The sequence below is a fragment of the Lithobates pipiens genome, unplaced genomic scaffold (genome assembly GCF_037356315.1).
Source record: "Lithobates pipiens isolate NorthernLeopardFrog02 unplaced genomic scaffold, aLitPip1_a1.2 Scaffold_8, whole genome shotgun sequence".
In the NCBI taxonomy this organism is placed as follows: domain Eukaryota; kingdom Metazoa; phylum Chordata; class Amphibia; order Anura; family Ranidae; genus Lithobates; species Lithobates pipiens.
The window spans coordinates 601193937-601213738 of record NW_027507903.1 but is presented as its reverse complement, the minus strand read 5'-3'; the positions used below and the strand labels follow the sequence as shown (position 1 = coordinate 601213738).

Sequence of the window (19802 nt, the reverse complement as noted above, 5' to 3'; positions counted from 1 at the left end):
AAAGTACAGTCACTTTATGAGGACTGAGCATCGCAGGATCACCAGGTGAAAATAAAGGAAAAAGTCTAAGGAAAGAAAGCTAATAAAGCCACCACATCTACATTAAGGTTCCATGCACACTAGTAGTTTTTCTTCTTTTTTTTTTAAGTAAAAAAAATGCTGGAAAAATCACTGGATAGAAAAACACTGATAATAGCTTTTTGTAGAAGTGGTTTAGGAGTGTTAGTAATTTATTGGCATTTCTGTAGTAGAAGGAAAAAAAAAAAAAGCTCAACTACGCCGTTAATATAATTTAGCAGCGTTTCTGCTGGAAAAACACTCCAAGAAACTTTTTTTTTCTGCTCCTAGACGCTGAAGCTCAAAAAATGCTAATAGCCAAAAGTAGTGTGTATGGACACATACAGTGGTGTGAAAAAGTGTTTGCCCCCTTCCTCATTTCCTGTTCCTTTGCATGTTTGTCACACTTAAGTGTTTCGGAACATCAAACCAATTTAAACAATATTCAAGGACAACACAAGTAAACACAAAATGCAATTTGTAAATGAAGGTGTTTATTATTAAAGGTGAAAAAAAATCCAAACCATCATGGCCCTGTGTGAAAAAGTGATTGCCCCCTAAACCTAATAACTGGTTGGGCCACCCTTAGCAGCAACAACTGCAACCAAGCGTTTGCAATAACATGCAATGAGGCTTTTACAGCGTCCTGGAGGAATTTTGGCCCACTCGTCTTTGCAGAATTGTCCTAATTCAGTTACATTAGAGGGTTTTCGAGCATGAACGGCCTTTTTAAGGTCATACCACAACATCTCAATAGGATTCAGGTCAGGACTTTGGCTAGGCCACTCCAAAGTCTTCATTTTGTTTTTCTTCAGCCATTCGGTGGTGGACTTGCTGGTGTGTTTAGGATCATTGTCCTGCTGCAGAACCCAAGTTCGTTTCAGCTTGAGTACACGAACAGATGGTCGGACATTCTCCTTCAGGATCTCTTGGTAGACAGCAGAATTCATAGTTCCTTTTATCACGGCAAGTCTTCCAGGTCCTGAAGCAGCAAAACAGCCCCAGACCATCACACTACCACCACCATATTTTACTGTTGGTATAATGTTCTTTTTATGAAATGCAGTGTTCCTTCTACGCCAGATATACTTGGACACACACCTTCCAAAGAGTTCCACTTTTGTCTCATCGGTCCACAGAATGTTGTCCCAAAAGTCTTGGGGATCATCAAGATGTGTTGTGGAGAAATTGAGACGAGCTTTGATGTTCTTTTTGCTCAGCAGTGGTTTTCTCCTTGGAACTCTGCCATGCAGGCCACTTTTGCCCAGTCTTTTCCTGATGGTGGAGGCATGAACGCTGACCTTAACTGAGGCAAATGAGGCCTGCAGTTCCTTGGACGTTGTTGTGGGGTCTTTTGTGACCTCTTGGATGAGTCGTCACTGCGCTCTTGGGGTAATTTTGGGCGGCCGGCCACTCCTGGGAAGGTTCACCACTGTTCCATGTCTTCGCCATTTGTGGATAATGGCTCTCACTGTGGTTCGCTGGATTCCCAAAGCTTTGGAAATGGCTTTATAACCCTTTCCAGACTGATAGATCTCAATTACTTTCTTTCTCAATTGTTCCTGAATTTCTTTGGGTCTCGGCATGATGTGTAGCTTTTAAGGATCTTCTGGTGGACCTTACTGTGTCAAGCAGCTCCTATTTAAGTGATGCCTTGATTGTGAACAGGTGTGGCAATAATCAGGCCTGAGTGTGGCTAGAGAAATTGAACTCAGGTGTGGACAACCACAGTTACAGTATGTTTTAACAAGGGGGGCAATCACTTTTTCACACAGGGCCATGATGGTTTGGATTTTTTTTCACCTTTAATAATAAACACCTTCATTTACAAATTGCATTTTGTGTTTACTTGTGTTGTCCTTGACTATTGTTTAAATTGGTTTGATGTTCCGAAACACTTAAGTGTGACAAACATGCAAAGGAACAGGAAATGAGGAAGGGGGCAAACACTTTTTCAACCTAGGTGAGATGTACACCCCCTCGATCACTTCTCCAGTGACATGTCTACATATCCCCCCCCTCTTTTTCAGACCGGAGGGCTGAGCCTTTTGTCCCCACAGACAACTTACCCTTGACAATGCGTCAGCATTTGCCTGTAATTTCCCTGGCCTGTGTTCCACAGTGAAATTAAAGTTTTGTAGGGAGAGAAACCATCTAGTCACTCTTGCATTTCTCTCCTTGTTTAACTTCATCCATGTTAGGGGGGCATGGTCTGTCACCAACTTGAATTTCCTGCCTAGCAAGTAATACTTTAACGATTCTAGGGCCCACTTTACTGCCAAACATTCTCGCTCCACAATGGCATAATTTTTCTCGGCCGGGGTTAGTTTTCTACTCAAGTACGTCACTGGATGCTCCTCACCATTCACTACTTGTGAGAGTACTGCACCTAAGCCTGTGTTAGAGGCATCTGTCTGGACCAGAAATTCTCGCCTGAAATCGGGGGTAACTAAGACAGGTGGTTGGCACAAGGCAGACTTAAGGCTTTGGAAAGCCTTCTCGGCCTCTGGGGTCCACGTGACCATTGCTGTCTTTCCGCCCTTTGTCAAGTCAGTTAGTGGAGCAGCAACTGAGGCAAAGTTCGGCACAAATCTACGGTAATACCCCGTAATACCCAGGAAAGCTCTAACCTGTTTCTTTGTCAGGGGTCTAGGCCAATTCTGTATTGCCTCAATTTTATTTAGCTGTGGCTTAATCAACCCTCTCCCAATAATGTAGCCTAGATATTTGGCCTCTTCTAGGGCTAGAGCACACTTCTCGGCATTTATGGTCAACCCCGCATCACTTATGGCATCCAACACGGCCTGTACCTTACAGAGGTGACTTTCCCAATCAGGGCTAAAAATGACCACATCATCGAGGTAGGCAGCTGAGTAATCACGATGTGGTCGCAGAATCAAGTCCATCAACCTCTGGAAAGTTGCAGGCGCTCCATGTAACCCGAATGGCATCACTACATACTGGAATAGCCCATCAGGGGTGGAGAATGCAGTTTTCTCTTTAGCCTCACCAGAAAGTGGAATCTGCCAGTAGCCCTTTGTGAGATCGAGGGTGGTTATGTACCTGGCGTTACCCAACTTCTCAATCAACTCATCTACCCTGGGCATAGGATACGCATCGAACTTGGAGATCTCATTCAACTTTCTGAAATCGTTACAGAACCTCCAAGTTCCATTGGGCTTTGGGATTAGCACAATTGGGCTGGACCATTCACTCTGTGACACCTCAATTACCCCCAGAGCAAGCATACGTTTTACCTCGGCAGATACGGCTTCCCTACGTGCCTCAGGTATCCTATAGGGCTTAAGGTTTACTCTGCTTCTAGGCTCAGTTTCAATGTGATGATGGATGAGGTGTGTACGCCCTGGGAGGTCAGAGAACTTGTTTTTGTTTTTCTGTAAAAATTTCTGAGCCTCCTGTTTCTGTGACACTGATAGAGTATCACCTACCTTGACTGGAGGGATTGGTGGTGACAAATTATTAACAGTATTTGTCGCCACCAAGGATTCCCTGTCTTTCCAGGGCTTGATCAAGTTTATGTGATAAACTTGGAAAGGCTTCCTTCTACCTGGTTGGTGCACCTTGTAGTTCACCTCACTGACCTTTTCAACAATTTCATAGGGACCTTGCCACTTCGCCAAGAATTTACTCTCAACAGTGGGGACTAGTATAAGGACCCTATCGCCTGGGTTGAATGTCCTGATTCTTGCGGACCGGTTGTAAATTCTACTTTGGGCCTCTTGAGCCCTCTGGAGGTGTTCCCTTACCAGGGGCATTACAGTGGCTATACGGTCCTGCATTTGTGCTACATGCTCAATAACACTCTTGTATGGGGTGGACTCATTCTCCCATGTCTCTTTTGCAATGTCTAGTAGACCCCTAGGGTGATGACCATAGACCAACTCGAATGGTGAGAACCCTGTGGACGCTTGGGGCACCTCCCTAATAGCAAACATGAGGTAGGGTAATAAATGATCCCAGTCACGCCCATCTTTTGCCACCACTTTCTTCAACATATGTTTCAAAGTTTTATTAAATCTCTCCACCAATCCGTCCGTCTGGGGGTGGTATACAGAGGTACGGATGTGTGAGATTTTAAATAGTCTGCATAATTCCTTCATTACTTTCGACATAAATGGCGTACCTTGGTCAGTTAGGATTTCTTTGGGGATCCCAGTCCTAGAGAACATATAAAACAACTCACGTGCAATTGTTTTAGATGCAGTGTTTCTTAAGGGTACAGCCTCAGGATAGCGGGTCGCATAATCCAGGACTACCAAAATATACTGGTGTCCTCTAGCTGACTTTACAATGGGACCCACTAAATCCATGGCAATACGCTCAAAAGGCACCTCTATAATAGGGAGCGAAACCAAAGGACTGCGAAAATGTGACACTGGGGCACTAACCTGACATGTGGGGCACGACTCACAGTATTTTTTAATGTCATCATATATGGCCGGCCAAAAAAACCTCTGGAGAACCCTCTCTCGCGTTTTGTCAGTCCCCAAGTGTCCCCCAAGAACATGGTTATGTGCCATGTCAAGCACCTGACGCCGGTACGGCTTAGGTACCAGAAGCTGTTCCACAATCTCATCCTTAACCTTATTGACTCTATAGAAAAGATCATTAGTCACCGAAAAATGTGGAAATCTTTTTTCAGCATCTGGTTCCTGAGGTACCCCGTTCATAACAGCAACCTGCTCTCTCGCATTTTTGAGAGTGGGGTCCTGTAATTGTGCAGCCCCAAAATTATCGCTAGACACCTCTAAGTCTAGTATATTTTGCTCAGTGGGAGGAGCCTCCTCCTCCCCAGCCAGGACCTGCAAAGGAAAACAATCATTTTCATCCTGTACACTTTTATCATTCACAGTGGACAAGGCAACCCCCTTAGAGGTATCCTCACTCCTTTTGGGGATTTTTCTTTTTTCCCAGAGAGCCCAGAATAAAGGAAAATCGCGCCCCAATATTACATTATGCATGAGGTTTTTAACCACACCCACTTCATATTGTACTGTGCCTTGTTCAGTCCCGACTTTAGCCAGCACTATAGGGTACACTTTTGTATCACCATGTATACACACAACACTCATATGCTTTTTAGACTCTAAGTCCCCAGTCACCAGGCTAGCATGCACCAAGGTTACGAGGCTTCCTGAGTCCATTAACGCTTTAACAGGAAAGTCATTGATTGTGATGTCGCAGATTTGCGGTTCAGTCTCTAGTCCAGGAACTGCAGCACAAGATGGTTCCGCAAATAGCGACTGACGCCGGCTAGCGTCACATTCCATGGGTTCAGAGGTAAGAGGGCAATGGGCCGACACGTGTCCCGCCTCATGGCATTTCCAACACTGGATAGGGCCTGGTCTCTTTGGCAAGGAGTCCTTTTCAGAGCCCCTTAGCCACCCGGGACCATCACCAGTCTTTTGTCCCTGAGACACCACTTGAGCCCTTTTCCCTCCATCAGCACCCCTCCACACTCCCCCAATAGATGGAAGTCTCTTACCAGCTGACGGCACAGATCTGGCGCTCCGGGGAGGTGAAGATTCTGCAGGAACATCACGGAGGTAGTCCTCAGTCGCCTGGAACCTCTCCACAAGGTTGACAAGTTCGTTGGCATTCTTAGGATCACCTTGTCCCACCCAGCGTTGCAGGTCAGTAGGAAGTGCTCGGAGGTAGCGATCCATCACGACCTTCTCTAGGATTTGTGCAGGAGTAGAAGTGTCTGGCTCCAACCACTTTCTTGCCAAATGGATTAGGTCATACATCTGGGACCTCGCTGATTTGTCCAGACTGTAGCTCCAGTTGCGTACCCTCCGGGCACGGACTGCAGTAGTAACTCCTAGTCGGGCAAGTATCTCCTCTTTTAGCCGAGTATAGTCCTTAACCTCTTGCTCACTGAGGTCATAGTAGGCCTTTTGAGGTTCACCTGTTAAATAGGGCGCAATTACCTCTGCCCACTCAGCGGCTGGTAACTTCTCTCGCTCAGCCACGCGCTCAAATACTGTTAGATAGGCTTCAACATCGTCCTCAGCAGTCATCTTTTGCAGCGCTTTCTGCACAGTCCTTCTCCCAAAAAAAATCTCTGGAGCGGCTCCCATCACCACAGGCGCCTCTCGATTTGCTATCAGGTGCTCGATAAGTTGTTGTTGTGCAGCCATGGACTGTTCATGTCGTCTATTGACCTCTGTCTGAGCCTGCTGTTGTTGCAAACTCACTTGCATAAACTGCTTCAGCATCTCCTCCATGTTGCTGGACTGTTCTTGGAGTGTAGTTGCAGCTTTCACCCAGGACATCAGCAGCTGTAGCCAAGTCTGTCCACACCGTTGCCCCTAGCAACCGCGTTGCCCGCTACCTCCACCAATTGTAAGGGATCTTCCCGGGGTAGGGTGTGTTTGGACACAGTTCACAGCAGACTTGGAATTTATAAAGCAGATCTTGGCGTTTATTCGTGGTACAAACAGTCCAGCAAACAAAATATACAGCAACACCGTGCTTTCTAAGTACAACAAAAATAAAAGTCCTAGCCCGGCTGGGCGCTTACTAACAGGTTCTGCTCACCTATCTGACACTTACAAACACAGCGTCTTTCGCCTGGATATCGCAGGGTGAGTTTTAGCTCCAGCAGTGGCTGTGCTTGCAGCTTCCTTCAACACACAGATTGTTCATTCCCTGGCTGAGAGCAACCACCTGCAGACCCTGCAGTGCCTTTAGCTTCCCAGGCTAATTAGGATCCAAGCTCACCTGATCCCAAACCCAGAACTGGATCGGGGGATGTGGAATGACAGGTCCCTCTACCAAACCTACCTGCCATTCCATATAAACCCAGGCCCGGCAAAATTAAATAACAACTCAGCAGCATATCGCTGCTGAGAAACTGATCCATCCTGGATTTACCATCTCACACTGTGTAGCAACCTAGGTGAGATGTACACCCCCTCGATCACTTCTCCAGTGACATGTCTACAGTGCATAGAGCTTTACATTTTTATTCCTGGGTTTAGGGATCATCCACACAGGACAATCTTACAGCGGCTGTTCAGGGCGTGTTTTTTTTTTTGTTTAACTGCCTCTAAAAGCCCCTCTATGTTAGCCTATGAGTCCATGCACACATAAACTGTCAGAGGTGTTAGGGGCAATAGAAAAAAATGACAGCCTTGTGCTTCCAGGTGCAGTAAAAATGAAAAACGCCCCAAAAATGCGTCTAAAAGCGTTTAGCCGCGTTTGAATTTTTTAGGCGTTTTAACATTATAGAGTTTTTTCAATTAAATAAAAAGCCCAGAGAACACTAACGGCAAAAAATGCAGGAAAACGCGCAATAACGCTAATGCAAAAATGCGGATATGGTGCTGCCATTTTTAAAACGTCCTATGTGCATGAGCCCTAATATACACTTTAACATTTTTTAAATAAATACATATGACTTTTCTAAACATTGTTTCTGCCATTAACTAACACTGACTGAAGGAACATGGAAGAAGGGAGGGTCTAGCTAGGACTCAACTAACTAGCACTTAAAGCGGAGGTCCACCCTAAAATGGACCTCCGCTCATCGGAATCCCCCCCCCCCTCCGGCGCCACAATCGGCACCTTTCAGGGGGAGGGGGGTGCAGTTACCTGGATAATCCAGGTAACTGCACCCACTTCCGGGCTAGCTCTCTGCGGAAAGGGGCGTACGTTACGCCCCTTTCCGCAAGCGCCCGCCCCCTTCAGCAAGTGCCCCGCTGCCTGCTGGGAAACACACAGCTCCCAGAGGCAGCGGGGACCGTCCGGATTGTGCCGCGCGGCTCGCGCATGCGCAGTAGGGAACCGGGAAATGAACCCGAAAGGCTCCATTTCCTGATTCCCATACCCAAGATGGCGGCGGCAGGACCCGCCAGACGAGCGAGCGATCGGCTTCGGGTGCCGACATCGCGGGCGCGCTGGACAGGTAAGTGTCACTATTTAAAAGTCAGCAGCTGCAGTATTAGTAGCTGCTGGCTTTTAAAAAAAAAAAAAAACGCGGAGTCCCGGTGGACTCCCGCTTTAAAGTGTTACTAAACCCAGGCCTCTGCACTCACTATATCTGGTCTCCCATAGGACACAGAACATGGAAATGTAATTATTTAGTAAATAAAACCTTTCAGCAGTATATAGCAGTCTTGTGACGACTTTCATTGTCTGGTTAAAGCTTGTAGGAGGAGTTTTCATTCTCCTCTGACTGTCCTATGAGGCTGCAGGACCCCTGACCCTCTGTTCAGACAGTGCTGATTGCCCCTGTGCTGATCACATGCTCTCTAACAATACACACCAAACTGAGCATGTGCACAATGACTCCAAAGGCTCTGTCTTATCAAGAAATGGATTGGGGACTGTGGAAGAAGGGGTGGATCAGAGAAAAAAGGATCAAACAGCCTTTTTACACAATGCGGAGGATTAACTCCTTAGGTTCCACTGTGAGTATAACAAGCATGCTTTACTGCATATACAGACTGATTTTACTGCTGTGGATTTAGTAACACTTTAACAGGAGGGTAGATGGAGGAAGAAACCAAAAATCACAAAAATAAACAAGCTGTAGTGGCCAAAAACTGCCACTAGATGTCAGCATACTACAGACTTAGGTGTGCGCAGCCTGTTGCATTAGGGTGTGCACCCCAACACACATTCCTTTCCCTGCAGCCTCAGCTACATGGGACAGTGCATGAATGGGAAGGGCTCTGTGCTGAGCGGCTTCCTGCTCATTCACAATCTGAAGCCTAGTAAACACAGTTTACTAGGCTTCAGTTATGAATGAACACAGTGGGTGAATGTTCACTGTGTTCATTTAGAAAAGGAAGGGGCTGATAAATTACATATTTACTAGCCCCTTCCCCGGCATCCTAAATCACCCCCCCATAGAAGCTGGAAGAAGAGAAGGGAAGCCAACAGCACTGCGGGGCAGGTGGGGGGCCAACAAAGGGGGAAGCCCAGGCAGTAGGGGGAATCCATAGCTCCCAACTGTCCCTGATTTTGAGGGACTGTCCCTGATTTGAATGAATGTCCCTCTGTCCCTCATTCCTCCTCATTTTGGTCTGATCTATATAGTTGTATATAAAATACATTTTTCATCTATCAAAAAGTGTTTCTCAGCGCTAAACCTTTCATCTGAAATCTAAATTGCTGCATTTGTAAATTCCAAAAGCAAATATAAAGGAATTAGTGATGGCCGAACGGTTCGCCCGGCGGTCGTTTCGCGGCGAATTTCCGACTTTCGCCGTCCGCGGGTTCGAACGCCTTTTTCCGTCGTTCGCCCCGGCGGACTTACGTGTTTAATGTATACAAGAACTTTAACCTTTCGTGACACGTTTATCATGTGTTACAGGACAACCAATTGAGACATGACAGCTCATGGACACTTGGACATTCCCCCTAACCTATAAATACACCCGATCCGGTGGCCATTTTACATTCTTTCTTCTGTCACTGTAGGGAAAGGATCCTGTGTGGAGTAGGGACAGAGAAAACACTAGCTATTTGGTACACAAAAGTTCTTTTCAGGACTGGTATAGGTGTTAGGTCAGCAGCCTGAGTTTCTTTTGTCAGTTTAGATAAAGGGACAGAGCGCTGTATGCTGCTATTTTAGGGACAGCTCAGCCAGATTAGTCTTTCTTCATCATCATCATCATCATCATCATTAGCTGTTACTATCAGGTCCACAAAAGAGCTGTTCCAGCTAATCGTTCCAGCCTACTCTTTTTTGCCAATTTGTATAGGGACAGGCAGGAAGCAGTGTGTCAGGCAGTGAGGATAATTTTAAAGACTTGCTGTTACTATTAGTTCCACAAAGGTTCTTTTCAGGACTGGTATCAGTGGTACGGTAATAGGCTTGTACACGTATAATATTCTTTCTTCCAAATATAGAAAGAATATTATACTTGACTGCTGCCCTTCTGCTGCAGTCTGCTAATCATTCACAACTCACTTGTTCCACAAAGCTCTTTATCAGGACTGGTAACTTGGTCTGTCTAGGGTGCTACGGTACATAGGCTTGGGTGCGGTACAGTCTGCTGTTCTGTAAGGACCGCTATCGGTCCACAATACATAGGGTTGCCGTGCACTACTGCTGACCGCTGCCCTATACTGCAGCAGTCCTTCATTGGTATAGGGACTGACGTACAGTCTGCTAATCACTAACACACAACCTGCTTGGTCCACAAAAGTTCTTATAAGGACTGGTAACTTGGTATAGGGTGCTACGGTACATAGGCCTGAGTGCGTTACAGTCTGCTGTTCTGTAAGGACCGCTATCGGTCCACAATACATAGGGTTGCCGTGCACTACTGCTGACCGCTGCCCTATACTGCAGCAGTCCTTCATTGGTATAGGGACTGACGTACAGTCTGCTAATCACTAACACACAACCTGCTTGGTCCACAAAAGTTCTTATAAGGACTGGTAACTTGGTATAGGGTGCTACGGTACATAGGCCTGAGTGCGTTACAGTCTGCTGTTCTGTAAGGACCGCTATCGGTCCACAATACATAGGGTTGCCGTGCACTACTGCTGACCGCTGCCCTATACTGCAGCAGTCCTTCATTGGTATAGGGACTGACGTACAGTCTGCTAATCACTAACACACAACCTGCTTGGTCCACAAAAGTTCTTATAAGGACTGGTAACTTGGTATAGGGTGCTACGGTACATAGGCCTGAGTGCGTTACAGTCTGCTGTTCTGTAAGGACCGCTATCGGTCCACAATACATAGGGTTGCCGTGCACTACTGCTGACCGCTGCCCTATACTGCAGCAGTCCTTCAGCGGTATAGGGACTGACGCACAGTCTGCTAAACACTAACACACAACCTGCTTGGTCCACAAAAGTTTTTATAAGGACTGGTAACTTGGTATAGGGTGCTACGGTACATAGGCCTGAGTGCAGTACAGTCTGCTGTTCTGTAAGGACCGCTATCGGTCCACAATACATAGGGTTGCCGTGCACTACTGCTGACCGCTGCCCTATACTGCAGCAGTCCTTCATTGGTATAGGGACTGACGTACAGTCTGCTAATCACTAACACACAACCTGCTTGGTCCACAAAAGTTCTTATAAGGACTGGTAACTTGGTATAGGGTGCTACGGTACATAGGCCTGAGTGCGTTACAGTCTGCTGTTCTGTAAGGACCGCTATCGGTCCACAATACATAGGGTTGCCGTGCACTACTGCTGACCGCTGCCCTATACTGCAGCAGTCCTTCATTGGTATAGGGACTGACGTACAGTCTGCTAATCACTAACACACAACCTGCTTGGTCCACAAAAGTTCTTATAAGGACTGGTAACTTGGTATAGGGTGCTACGGTACATAGGCCTGAGTGCGTTACAGTCTGCTGTTCTGTAAGGACCGCTATCGGTCCACAATACATAGGGTTGCCGTGCACTACTGCTGACCGCTGCCCTATACTGCAGCAGTCCTTCATTGGTATAGGGACTGACGTACAGTCTGCTAATCACTAACACACAACCTGCTTGGTCCACAAAAGTTCTTATAAGGACTGGTAACTTGGTATAGGGTGCTACGGTACATAGGCCTGAGTGCGTTACAGTCTGCTGTTCTGTAAGGACCGCTATCGGTCCACAATACATAGGGTTGCCGTGCACTACTGCTGACCGCTGCCCTATACTGCAGCAGTCCTTCAGCGGTATAGGGACTGACGCACAGTCTGCTAAACACTAACACACAACCTGCTTGGTCCACAAAAGTTTTTATAAGGACTGGTAACTTGGTATAGGGTGCTACGGTACATAGGCCTGAGTGCAGTACAGTCTGCTGTTCTGTAAGGACCGCTATCGGTCCACAATACATAGGGTTGCCGTGCACTACTGCTGACCGCTGCCCTATACTGCAGCAGTCCTTCATTGGTATAGGGACTGACGTACAGTCTGCTAATCACTAACACACAACCTGCTTGGTCCACAAAAGTTCTTATAAGGACTGGTAACTTGGTATAGGGTGCTACGGTACATAGGCCTGAGTGCGTTACAGTCTGCTGTTCTGTAAGGACCGCTATCGGTCCACAATACATAGGGTTGCCGTGCACTACTGCTGACCGCTGCCCTATACTGCAGCAGTCCTTCATTGGTATAGGGACTGACGTACAGTCTGCTAATCACTAACACACAACCTGCTTGGTCCACAAAAGTTCTTATAAGGACTGGTAACTTGGTATAGGGTGCTACGGTACATAGGCCTGAGTGCGTTACAGTCTGCTGTTCTGTAAGGACCGCTATCGGTCCACAATACATAGGGTTGCCGTGCACTACTGCTGACCGCTGCCCTATACTGCAGCAGTCCTTCATTGGTATAGGGACTGACGTACAGTCTGCTAATCACTAACACACAACCTGCTTGGTCCACAAAAGTTCTTATAAGGACTGGTAACTTGGTATAGGGTGCTACGGTACATAGGCCTGAGTGCGTTACAGTCTGCTGTTCTGTAAGGACCGCTATCGGTCCACAATACATAGGGTTGCCGTGCACTACTGCTGACCGCTGCCCTATACTGCAGCAGTCCTTCATTGGTATAGGGACTGACGTACAGTCTGCTAATCACTAACACACAACCTGCTTGGTCCACAAAAGTTCTTATAAGGACTGGTAACTTGGTATAGGGTGCTACGGTACATAGGCCTGAGTGCGTTACAGTCTGCTGTTCTGTAAGGACCGCTATCGGTCCACAATACATAGGGTTGCCGTGCACTACTGCTGACCGCTGCCCTATACTGCAGCAGTCCTTCATTGGTATAGGGACTGACGTACAGTCTGCTAATCACTAACACACAACCTGCTTGGTCCACAAAAGTTCTTATAAGGACTGGTAACTTGGTATAGGGTGCTACGGTACATAGGCCTGAGTGCGTTACAGTCTGCTGTTCTGTAAGGACCGCTATCGGTCCACAATACATAGGGTTGCCGTGCACTACTGCTGACCGCTGCCCTATACTGCAGCAGTCCTTCAGCGGTATAGGGACTGACGCACAGTCTGCTAAACACTAACACACAACCTGCTTGGTCCACAAAAGTTTTTATAAGGACTGGTAACTTGGTATAGGGTGCTACGGTACATAGGCCTGAGTGCAGTACAGTCTGCTGTTCTGTAAGGACCGCTATCGGTCCACAATACATAGGGTTGCCGTGCACTACTGCTGACCGCTGCCCTATACTGCAGCAGTCCTTCAGCGGTATAGGGACTGACGCACAGTCTGCTAAACACTAACACACAACCTGCTTGGTCCACAAAAGTTTTTATAAGGACTGGTAACTTGGTATAGGGTGCTACGGTACATAGGCCTGAGTGCAGTACAGTCTGCTGTTCTGTAAGGACCGCTATCGGTCCACAATACATAGGGTTGCCGTGCACTACTGCTGACCGCTGCCCTATACTGCAGCAGTCCTTCATTGGTATAGGGACTGACGTACAGTCTGCTAATCACTAACACACAACCTGCTTGGTCCACAAAAGTTCTTATAAGGACTGGTAACTTGGTATAGGGTGCTACGGTACATAGGCCTGAGTGCGTTACAGTCTGCTGTTCTGTAAGGACCGCTATCGGTCCACAATACATAGGGTTGCCGTGCACTACTGCTGACCGCTGCCCTATACTGCAGCAGTCCTTCATTGGTATAGGGACTGACGTACAGTCTGCTAATCACTAACACACAACCTGCTTGGTCCACAAAAGTTCTTATAAGGACTGGTAACTTGGTATAGGGTGCTACGGTACATAGGCCTGAGTGCGTTACAGTCTGCTGTTCTGTAAGGACCGCTATCGGTCCACAATACATAGGGTTGCCGTGCACTACTGCTGACCGCTGCCCTATACTGCAGCAGTCCTTCAGCGGTATAGGGACTGACGCACAGTCTGCTAAACACTAACACACAACCTGCTTGGTCCACAAAAGTTTTTATAAGGACTGGTAACTTGGTATAGGGTGCTACGGTACATAGGCCTGAGTGCAGTACAGTCTGCTGTTCTGTAAGGACCGCTATCGGTCCACAATACATAGGGTTGCCGTGCACTACTGCTGACCGCTGCCCTATACTGCAGCAGTCCTTCATTGGTATAGGGACTGACGTACAGTCTGCTAATCACTAACACACAACCTGCTTGGTCCACAAAAGTTCTTATAAGGACTGGTAACTTGGTATAGGGTGCTACGGTACATAGGCCTGAGTGCGTTACAGTCTGCTGTTCTGTAAGGACCGCTATCGGTCCACAATACATAGGGTTGCCGTGCACTACTGCTGACCGCTGCCCTATACTGCAGCAGTCCTTCATTGGTATAGGGACTGACGTACAGTCTGCTAATCACTAACACACAACCTGCTTGTTCCACAAAAGTTCTTATAAGGACTGGTAACTTGGTATAGGGTGCTACGGTACATAGGCTTGAGTGCGGTACAGTCTGCTGTTCTGTAAGGACCGCTATCGGTCCACAATAGATAGGGTTGACGTGCACCACTGCTGACCGCTGCCCTATACTGCAGCAGTCCTTCAGCGGTATAGGGACTGACGTACAGTCTGCTAAACACTAATACACAACCTGCTTGGTCCACAAAAGTTCTTATAAGGACTGGTAACTTGGTATAGGGTGCTACGGTACATAGGCTTGAGTGCGGTACAGTCTGCTGTTCTGTAAGGACCGCTATAGGTCCACAATAGATAGGGTTGACGTGCACCACTGCTGACCGCTGCCCTATACTGCAGCAGTCCTTCAGCGGTATAGGGACTGACGTACAGTCTGCTAAACACTAATACACAACCTGCTTGGTCCACAAAAGTTCTTATAAGGACTGGTAACTTGGTATAGGGTGCTACGGTACATAGGCTTGAGTGCGGTACAGTCTGCTGTTCTGTAAGGACCGCTATAGGTCCACAATAGATAGGGTTGACGTGCACCACTGCTGACCGCTCACCTATACTGCAGCAGTCCTTCAGCGGTATAGGGACTAAGAGTTTTGTCACAGGGTCATTTAAAAAATGACATGCAGAGGAAGAGGCAGGCCCTTCCGCAGGGGTGGTAGGGGTAGGGCAGGAGCAACAGGCTTGAGCCAAAGTGGGAAGTTGCAGAAGGTGCGTTCAATTACTTTAAAGGATGCACCAGACTTGGTTGAGTGGCTCGCTCAGCCTTACTCTTCTGCACCCTCCTCATCCTCTCGATCTGCACCCTCTTCTTCACTCTCTGCTATGTGCACCCCCAAAGACACTACCACCAACAACACGACCACCACCACCACCACCACATACCTTCCGCTTGAGTCACTGGAATTATTTTCCGATCCATATCAAGAGGACATTTCTGATGCGCAGCCACTCTTGGTATTGGATCAGGAAGAGGAGGTAGCAACAAGCGCTACTCAGCAGTCTGACGCCAGTACCCAGATCAGCCCAAGGAGGAGGTTGGTCCCCGGTGTTGCTGCCTACTCTACTTATAGCGGTGGGGAAGGTGACGTTGATGATGACGTGTCTAGTGATGTCACGTGGGTGCCCACAAGAGAGGAAGAGGAGGGGAGTTCAGAGGGAGATATGGACCAGCAGATAGGGAGGAGAAGCAGCAATGACTTACATTGCACAGCAGGGACAAAGCAGACTGCAAATGTATCAGGAGCGAGTCATCGACCATGTACGGTCACATCTGGCGCTCCCAGGACACCGGCACATGGCTCCGCAGTGTGGGCTTTTTTTAACGTGTCCGCTGCTGACAATAGCGTTGCCATCTGCAATCTTTGCAGTCAACGCGTTAGTCGCGGTAAGCCCAATACTCACCTAGGGACGACCGCCTTAAGAAGGCACATGAGCAGCCATCACCGAGCCCAGTGGGAGCAACGGAACACACAAAGCCACACTGCAGGCTCTCACCGTCCAGCCTCGTCTTCTACTTCTCCTTCTCCTCTCTCCTCACAATTGTCCTCCACTCCACCTTCCATCACGCCAAGCTCACATTTTTCTGCAAAAAGGCAGGCTTCCGTGGGCCTAATGTTTGAGCGTAAAAAAATGATGACGCCGGATAACCCTCTTGCCCAACGGTTGGCGGCTGGCTTGTCAGAACTCATAGCCCGCCAACTACTGCCATATAAACTGGTGGACTCGGAGGCCTTTCGCAAATTTGTGGCCATTGGAACACCACAATGGAAGGTCCCAGGAAGGAAGTATTTCTCAGAGAAGGGCATCCCAGAGCTATATGGCCATGTTCAGCGGCAAGTGAATGTATCTCTGGCACACAGTGTCGGTGCCAAGATACATCTGACCACAGACACGTGGTCTAGCAAACACGGGCAGGGAAGGTATATCAGTTTTACTGCCCACTGGGTGAACCTTCTGACGGCCGTCAAGCATGTAACCCGTGGCACCCGTGTAGATTTGGTTTTACCGCCACGGATTGCATGCAGGCCTGACTCTTCTTCTCCTCCTCCTACTCCATCCTCCTCCCTCTCCTCCTCAGCTGCCTCCTCCTTTTCCGCTGCTAGCGTCTCTTCCACTGCACCGCCCAAGCTCCCCAGAACCTATTCCACATGCCAGGTGAGACGTTGCCATGCCGTGCTGCGTCTGTTGTGCCTGGAAGCAAAGAGCCACACTGGCCCGGCACTCCTTTCAGCTTTGCGTTCACAGGCAGATGAGTGGCTAACACCGCTCAATTTGACAGTTGGTAAAGTGGTGTGTGACAACGGTGCCAATCTGCTTAGCGCATTGAAACAGGGCAAAATCACGCACGTGCCGTGCATGGCACACGTCTTAAACTTGGTCGTGCAGCGATTCCTTGTCAAATACCCTGGGGTCCAGGACATCTTGCGGCAGGCAAGGAAAATCTCGGCCCATTTCAGAAGATCTTACACGGCCATGGCTCGCCTTGCTGACATTCAGCGGCGACACCATCTGCCGGTCAGACGTCTTATTTGCTATTGCCCGACGCGATGGAACTCAACCTTCTATATGCTTGATAGGCTGCTCCAGCAGAAACGTGCAGTTAACGTCTACCTGTATGAACTCTGCGAAAGAAACGGTTCTGGGGAGCTGGGTTTTTTTTCACCGCGCCAGTGGCTGCTCATGCGCGACACATGCAGACTTCTGCGGCCATTTGAGGAGATCACCAAACTGGTCAGTCGCAGCCATGGCGCCATCAGTGACATGGTACCCTATGCCTTCTTTCTGGAGCGTGCATTGCGTCGTGTCATTGATCAGGCTGTGGAGGAGCAGGAGCGGGAAGATGAGGAAGTCGCAATGCTGGATGAATTCCCAGGGGGGGCTACTCTATCTGAGACAAGTCAACAACAGGAGTCTGATGAGGAGTCAGAGGAGGATGGTGCCGGGGCGGATGAGCAGGAGCAAGAAGAGCATGCTTTAAACCTTTCTGGGATCCCTGTTGTGCGAGGATGGGGAGAGGAGAATGAAGAGGACGACATTATCCTGGATGATGAGCAGGAGCCAGGCCACCACACCGCTTCCACTTTAGTGCAAATGGGGGCCTTCATGCTCCAGTGTTTTAATAGGGACCCCCGTATAAAAAGCATGAGGGTCAAGGACCAGTACTGGGTGGCAACGTACTTAGACCCCCGGTACAAACACAAAATGGCGGAAATGTTACCGCCGTCGCAGAGGGCTGTCAGAATGCAGCACTTCCAGGCCTTGCTTCGAGAAATGCTGCATTCTGCTTTTGCGTGCGCTGGCAGAGGAGCAATTCCCACTCCCAGAGAAGGATTTGCGGGTACCAATCCAACAGCGCCTGCAAGAAGAGGCCGGTTTGAAGATGTGTTGGTGACTTCGGATATGAGGTCATTCTTTCAGCCGACCCATCGACAGGTGTCATCCGGATCCAGCATCAGGGAACGCCTAGACCGTCAGGTGTCCGACTACATTGGGTTAACGGCCGATGTGGACGCTCTGAGGAGTGATGAACCCCTAGACTACTGGGTGGGCAGGCTTGACCTCTGGCCAGAGCTTGCCCAATTTGCAATCGAACTGTTGGCTTGCCCCTCATCCAGTGTCCTGTCCGAAAGGACGTTCAGCGCAGCAGGGGGGATTGTGACCGATAAGCGTACTCGCCTAGCTCACCACAGTGTTAACTACCTCACATTTCTAAAAATGAATGAGGCATGGATCTCGGAGGAATTCAACACATGTGATCAGTAGACCATGTATATGTCTATAAACAATTTTTGGAATCAAGCACACAGACCTTCTTAATTCATTTGGCTCACTTCCCTGACCCAAAAAAGCACACCGTACTATATGCCCCTACCCTCCTCTTTGAAGAGGTTGAGCGGTGTCATATTTCTACTGGGGCTGCTTATTATGAGGGGTTCCCACCATCCCTGTGCTGTGCTGACTTCCTCCTGGGTGTTCTTATTATGAGGGGCTCCCACCATCCCTGTGCTGTGCTGACTTCCTCCTGGGGGTTCTTATTATGAGGGGATCACACCATCCCTGTGCTGTGCTGACTTCCTCCTGGGGCTGCTTACGGTGCTGCTGTCAGCGCTGTATGTCACGGAGCTGCTGTCAGCGCTGTATGTCACGGAGCTGCTGTCAGCGCTGTATGTCACGGAGCTGCTGTCAGCGCTGTATGTCACGGAGCTGCTTTCAGCGCTGTATGTCACGGTGCTGATGTCAGTGCTCTGTATTACGGTGCTGCTGTCAGTGCTCTGTATCTCCTGCACCCTCTTGTTTGCCTACCCTGGTCCCTGACCTTCCCTCTCCTCCATTGCCTTCATTAGCTCCATAGTCCTGAATTGTCAGAACAATTTCCCAAATAAAAAAAAAATGCTTGTAGTTATCGATCCCAAATTCACCTCATACATGTATTATGCTATTGTCCAGGTGGTGGGACTACGTGCTACCCCCTAATAATTACCCCGTGGCCGCAAATTCGACCTAAAGGTTTGCGAAATTCGCCTCCCATTGAAGTCAATGGAGCCCGCGGCGAACGGTCGTTTTCGCGAACGTTTGTGCCCGTTCGCGTTTCGCGTTCGCGAAACGTCCCGTCGGAAGTTCGTCCATCACTAAAAGGAATAGTAGTGGTAAAAAAAAGCACTCGTGGGTTTAACCAATCTTGTTTTTTTTGTACAATTCTCCTTTAAGGGGGTGTGGCAAGGGGTGTGACCTATGCCTGCATACATTTGCTGATAGGTGTCCCTCATTCCCATCTCAAAAAGTTGGGAGGTATGGAAGTCTACACACCGCACATAGTGATTAGGGTGTGCCCAGGCACACCCCCCTGTGCATGCCTATGACTACAGAACAATATTAACCTCATGCAATTCAAGTCAACACAAAAAAAAAAATAAGTACATGAAGGTGGGAGAGAACAACATGACGTCACTTATAGACTAATGCCGCGTACACACGACCGGACGTTCCTGCAGACTAGATCCCACAGAATCAGTCCATCGGACAATGCGATCGTGTGTGGGCTAATCCAATCATTTTTCATTTAAAAAAATCAGACGGACCTAGAAATAGAACATGGTTCAAATCTGTCCGACGGACTCAATTCTTATCGGGAAAACCGTTTGTATGGTGGTCCGACGCACCAAATATACGACGCAAGGCTACTGGCTATTGAACTTCCTCGTCAGATCTAGAACACTTACCAGCTGTTCCTATCAGAAGAAGGAGTAATACTTGGTTGGTCTTCATGGCAATAGACCCGGGAGAAGGACTGATAGAAGGACCGAGGTTCACCCACAAGAATCTTCTGAAGTCTTTTTCCAGCTCGGTCACTGCTGATACTT

The 19802-nt window shown here is 48.3% G+C and overlaps 1 protein-coding gene across 2 annotated transcripts in view; it reads right to left on the bottom strand.

The window, feature by feature from the left end:
* LOC143961290 (uncharacterized) overlaps positions 1-19802 on the bottom strand; it is a 35613-nt gene extending 15811 nt beyond the window's left edge. For both annotated transcript variants that reach the window (XM_077470542.1, XM_077470543.1), the window contains exon 1: positions 19662-19802. In XM_077470542.1, coding sequence (XP_077326668.1) covers positions 19662-19707 — 46 coding nt within the window. In that variant the 5' untranslated portion in view covers positions 19708-19802. The remainder of the gene's footprint in view (positions 1-19661) is intronic.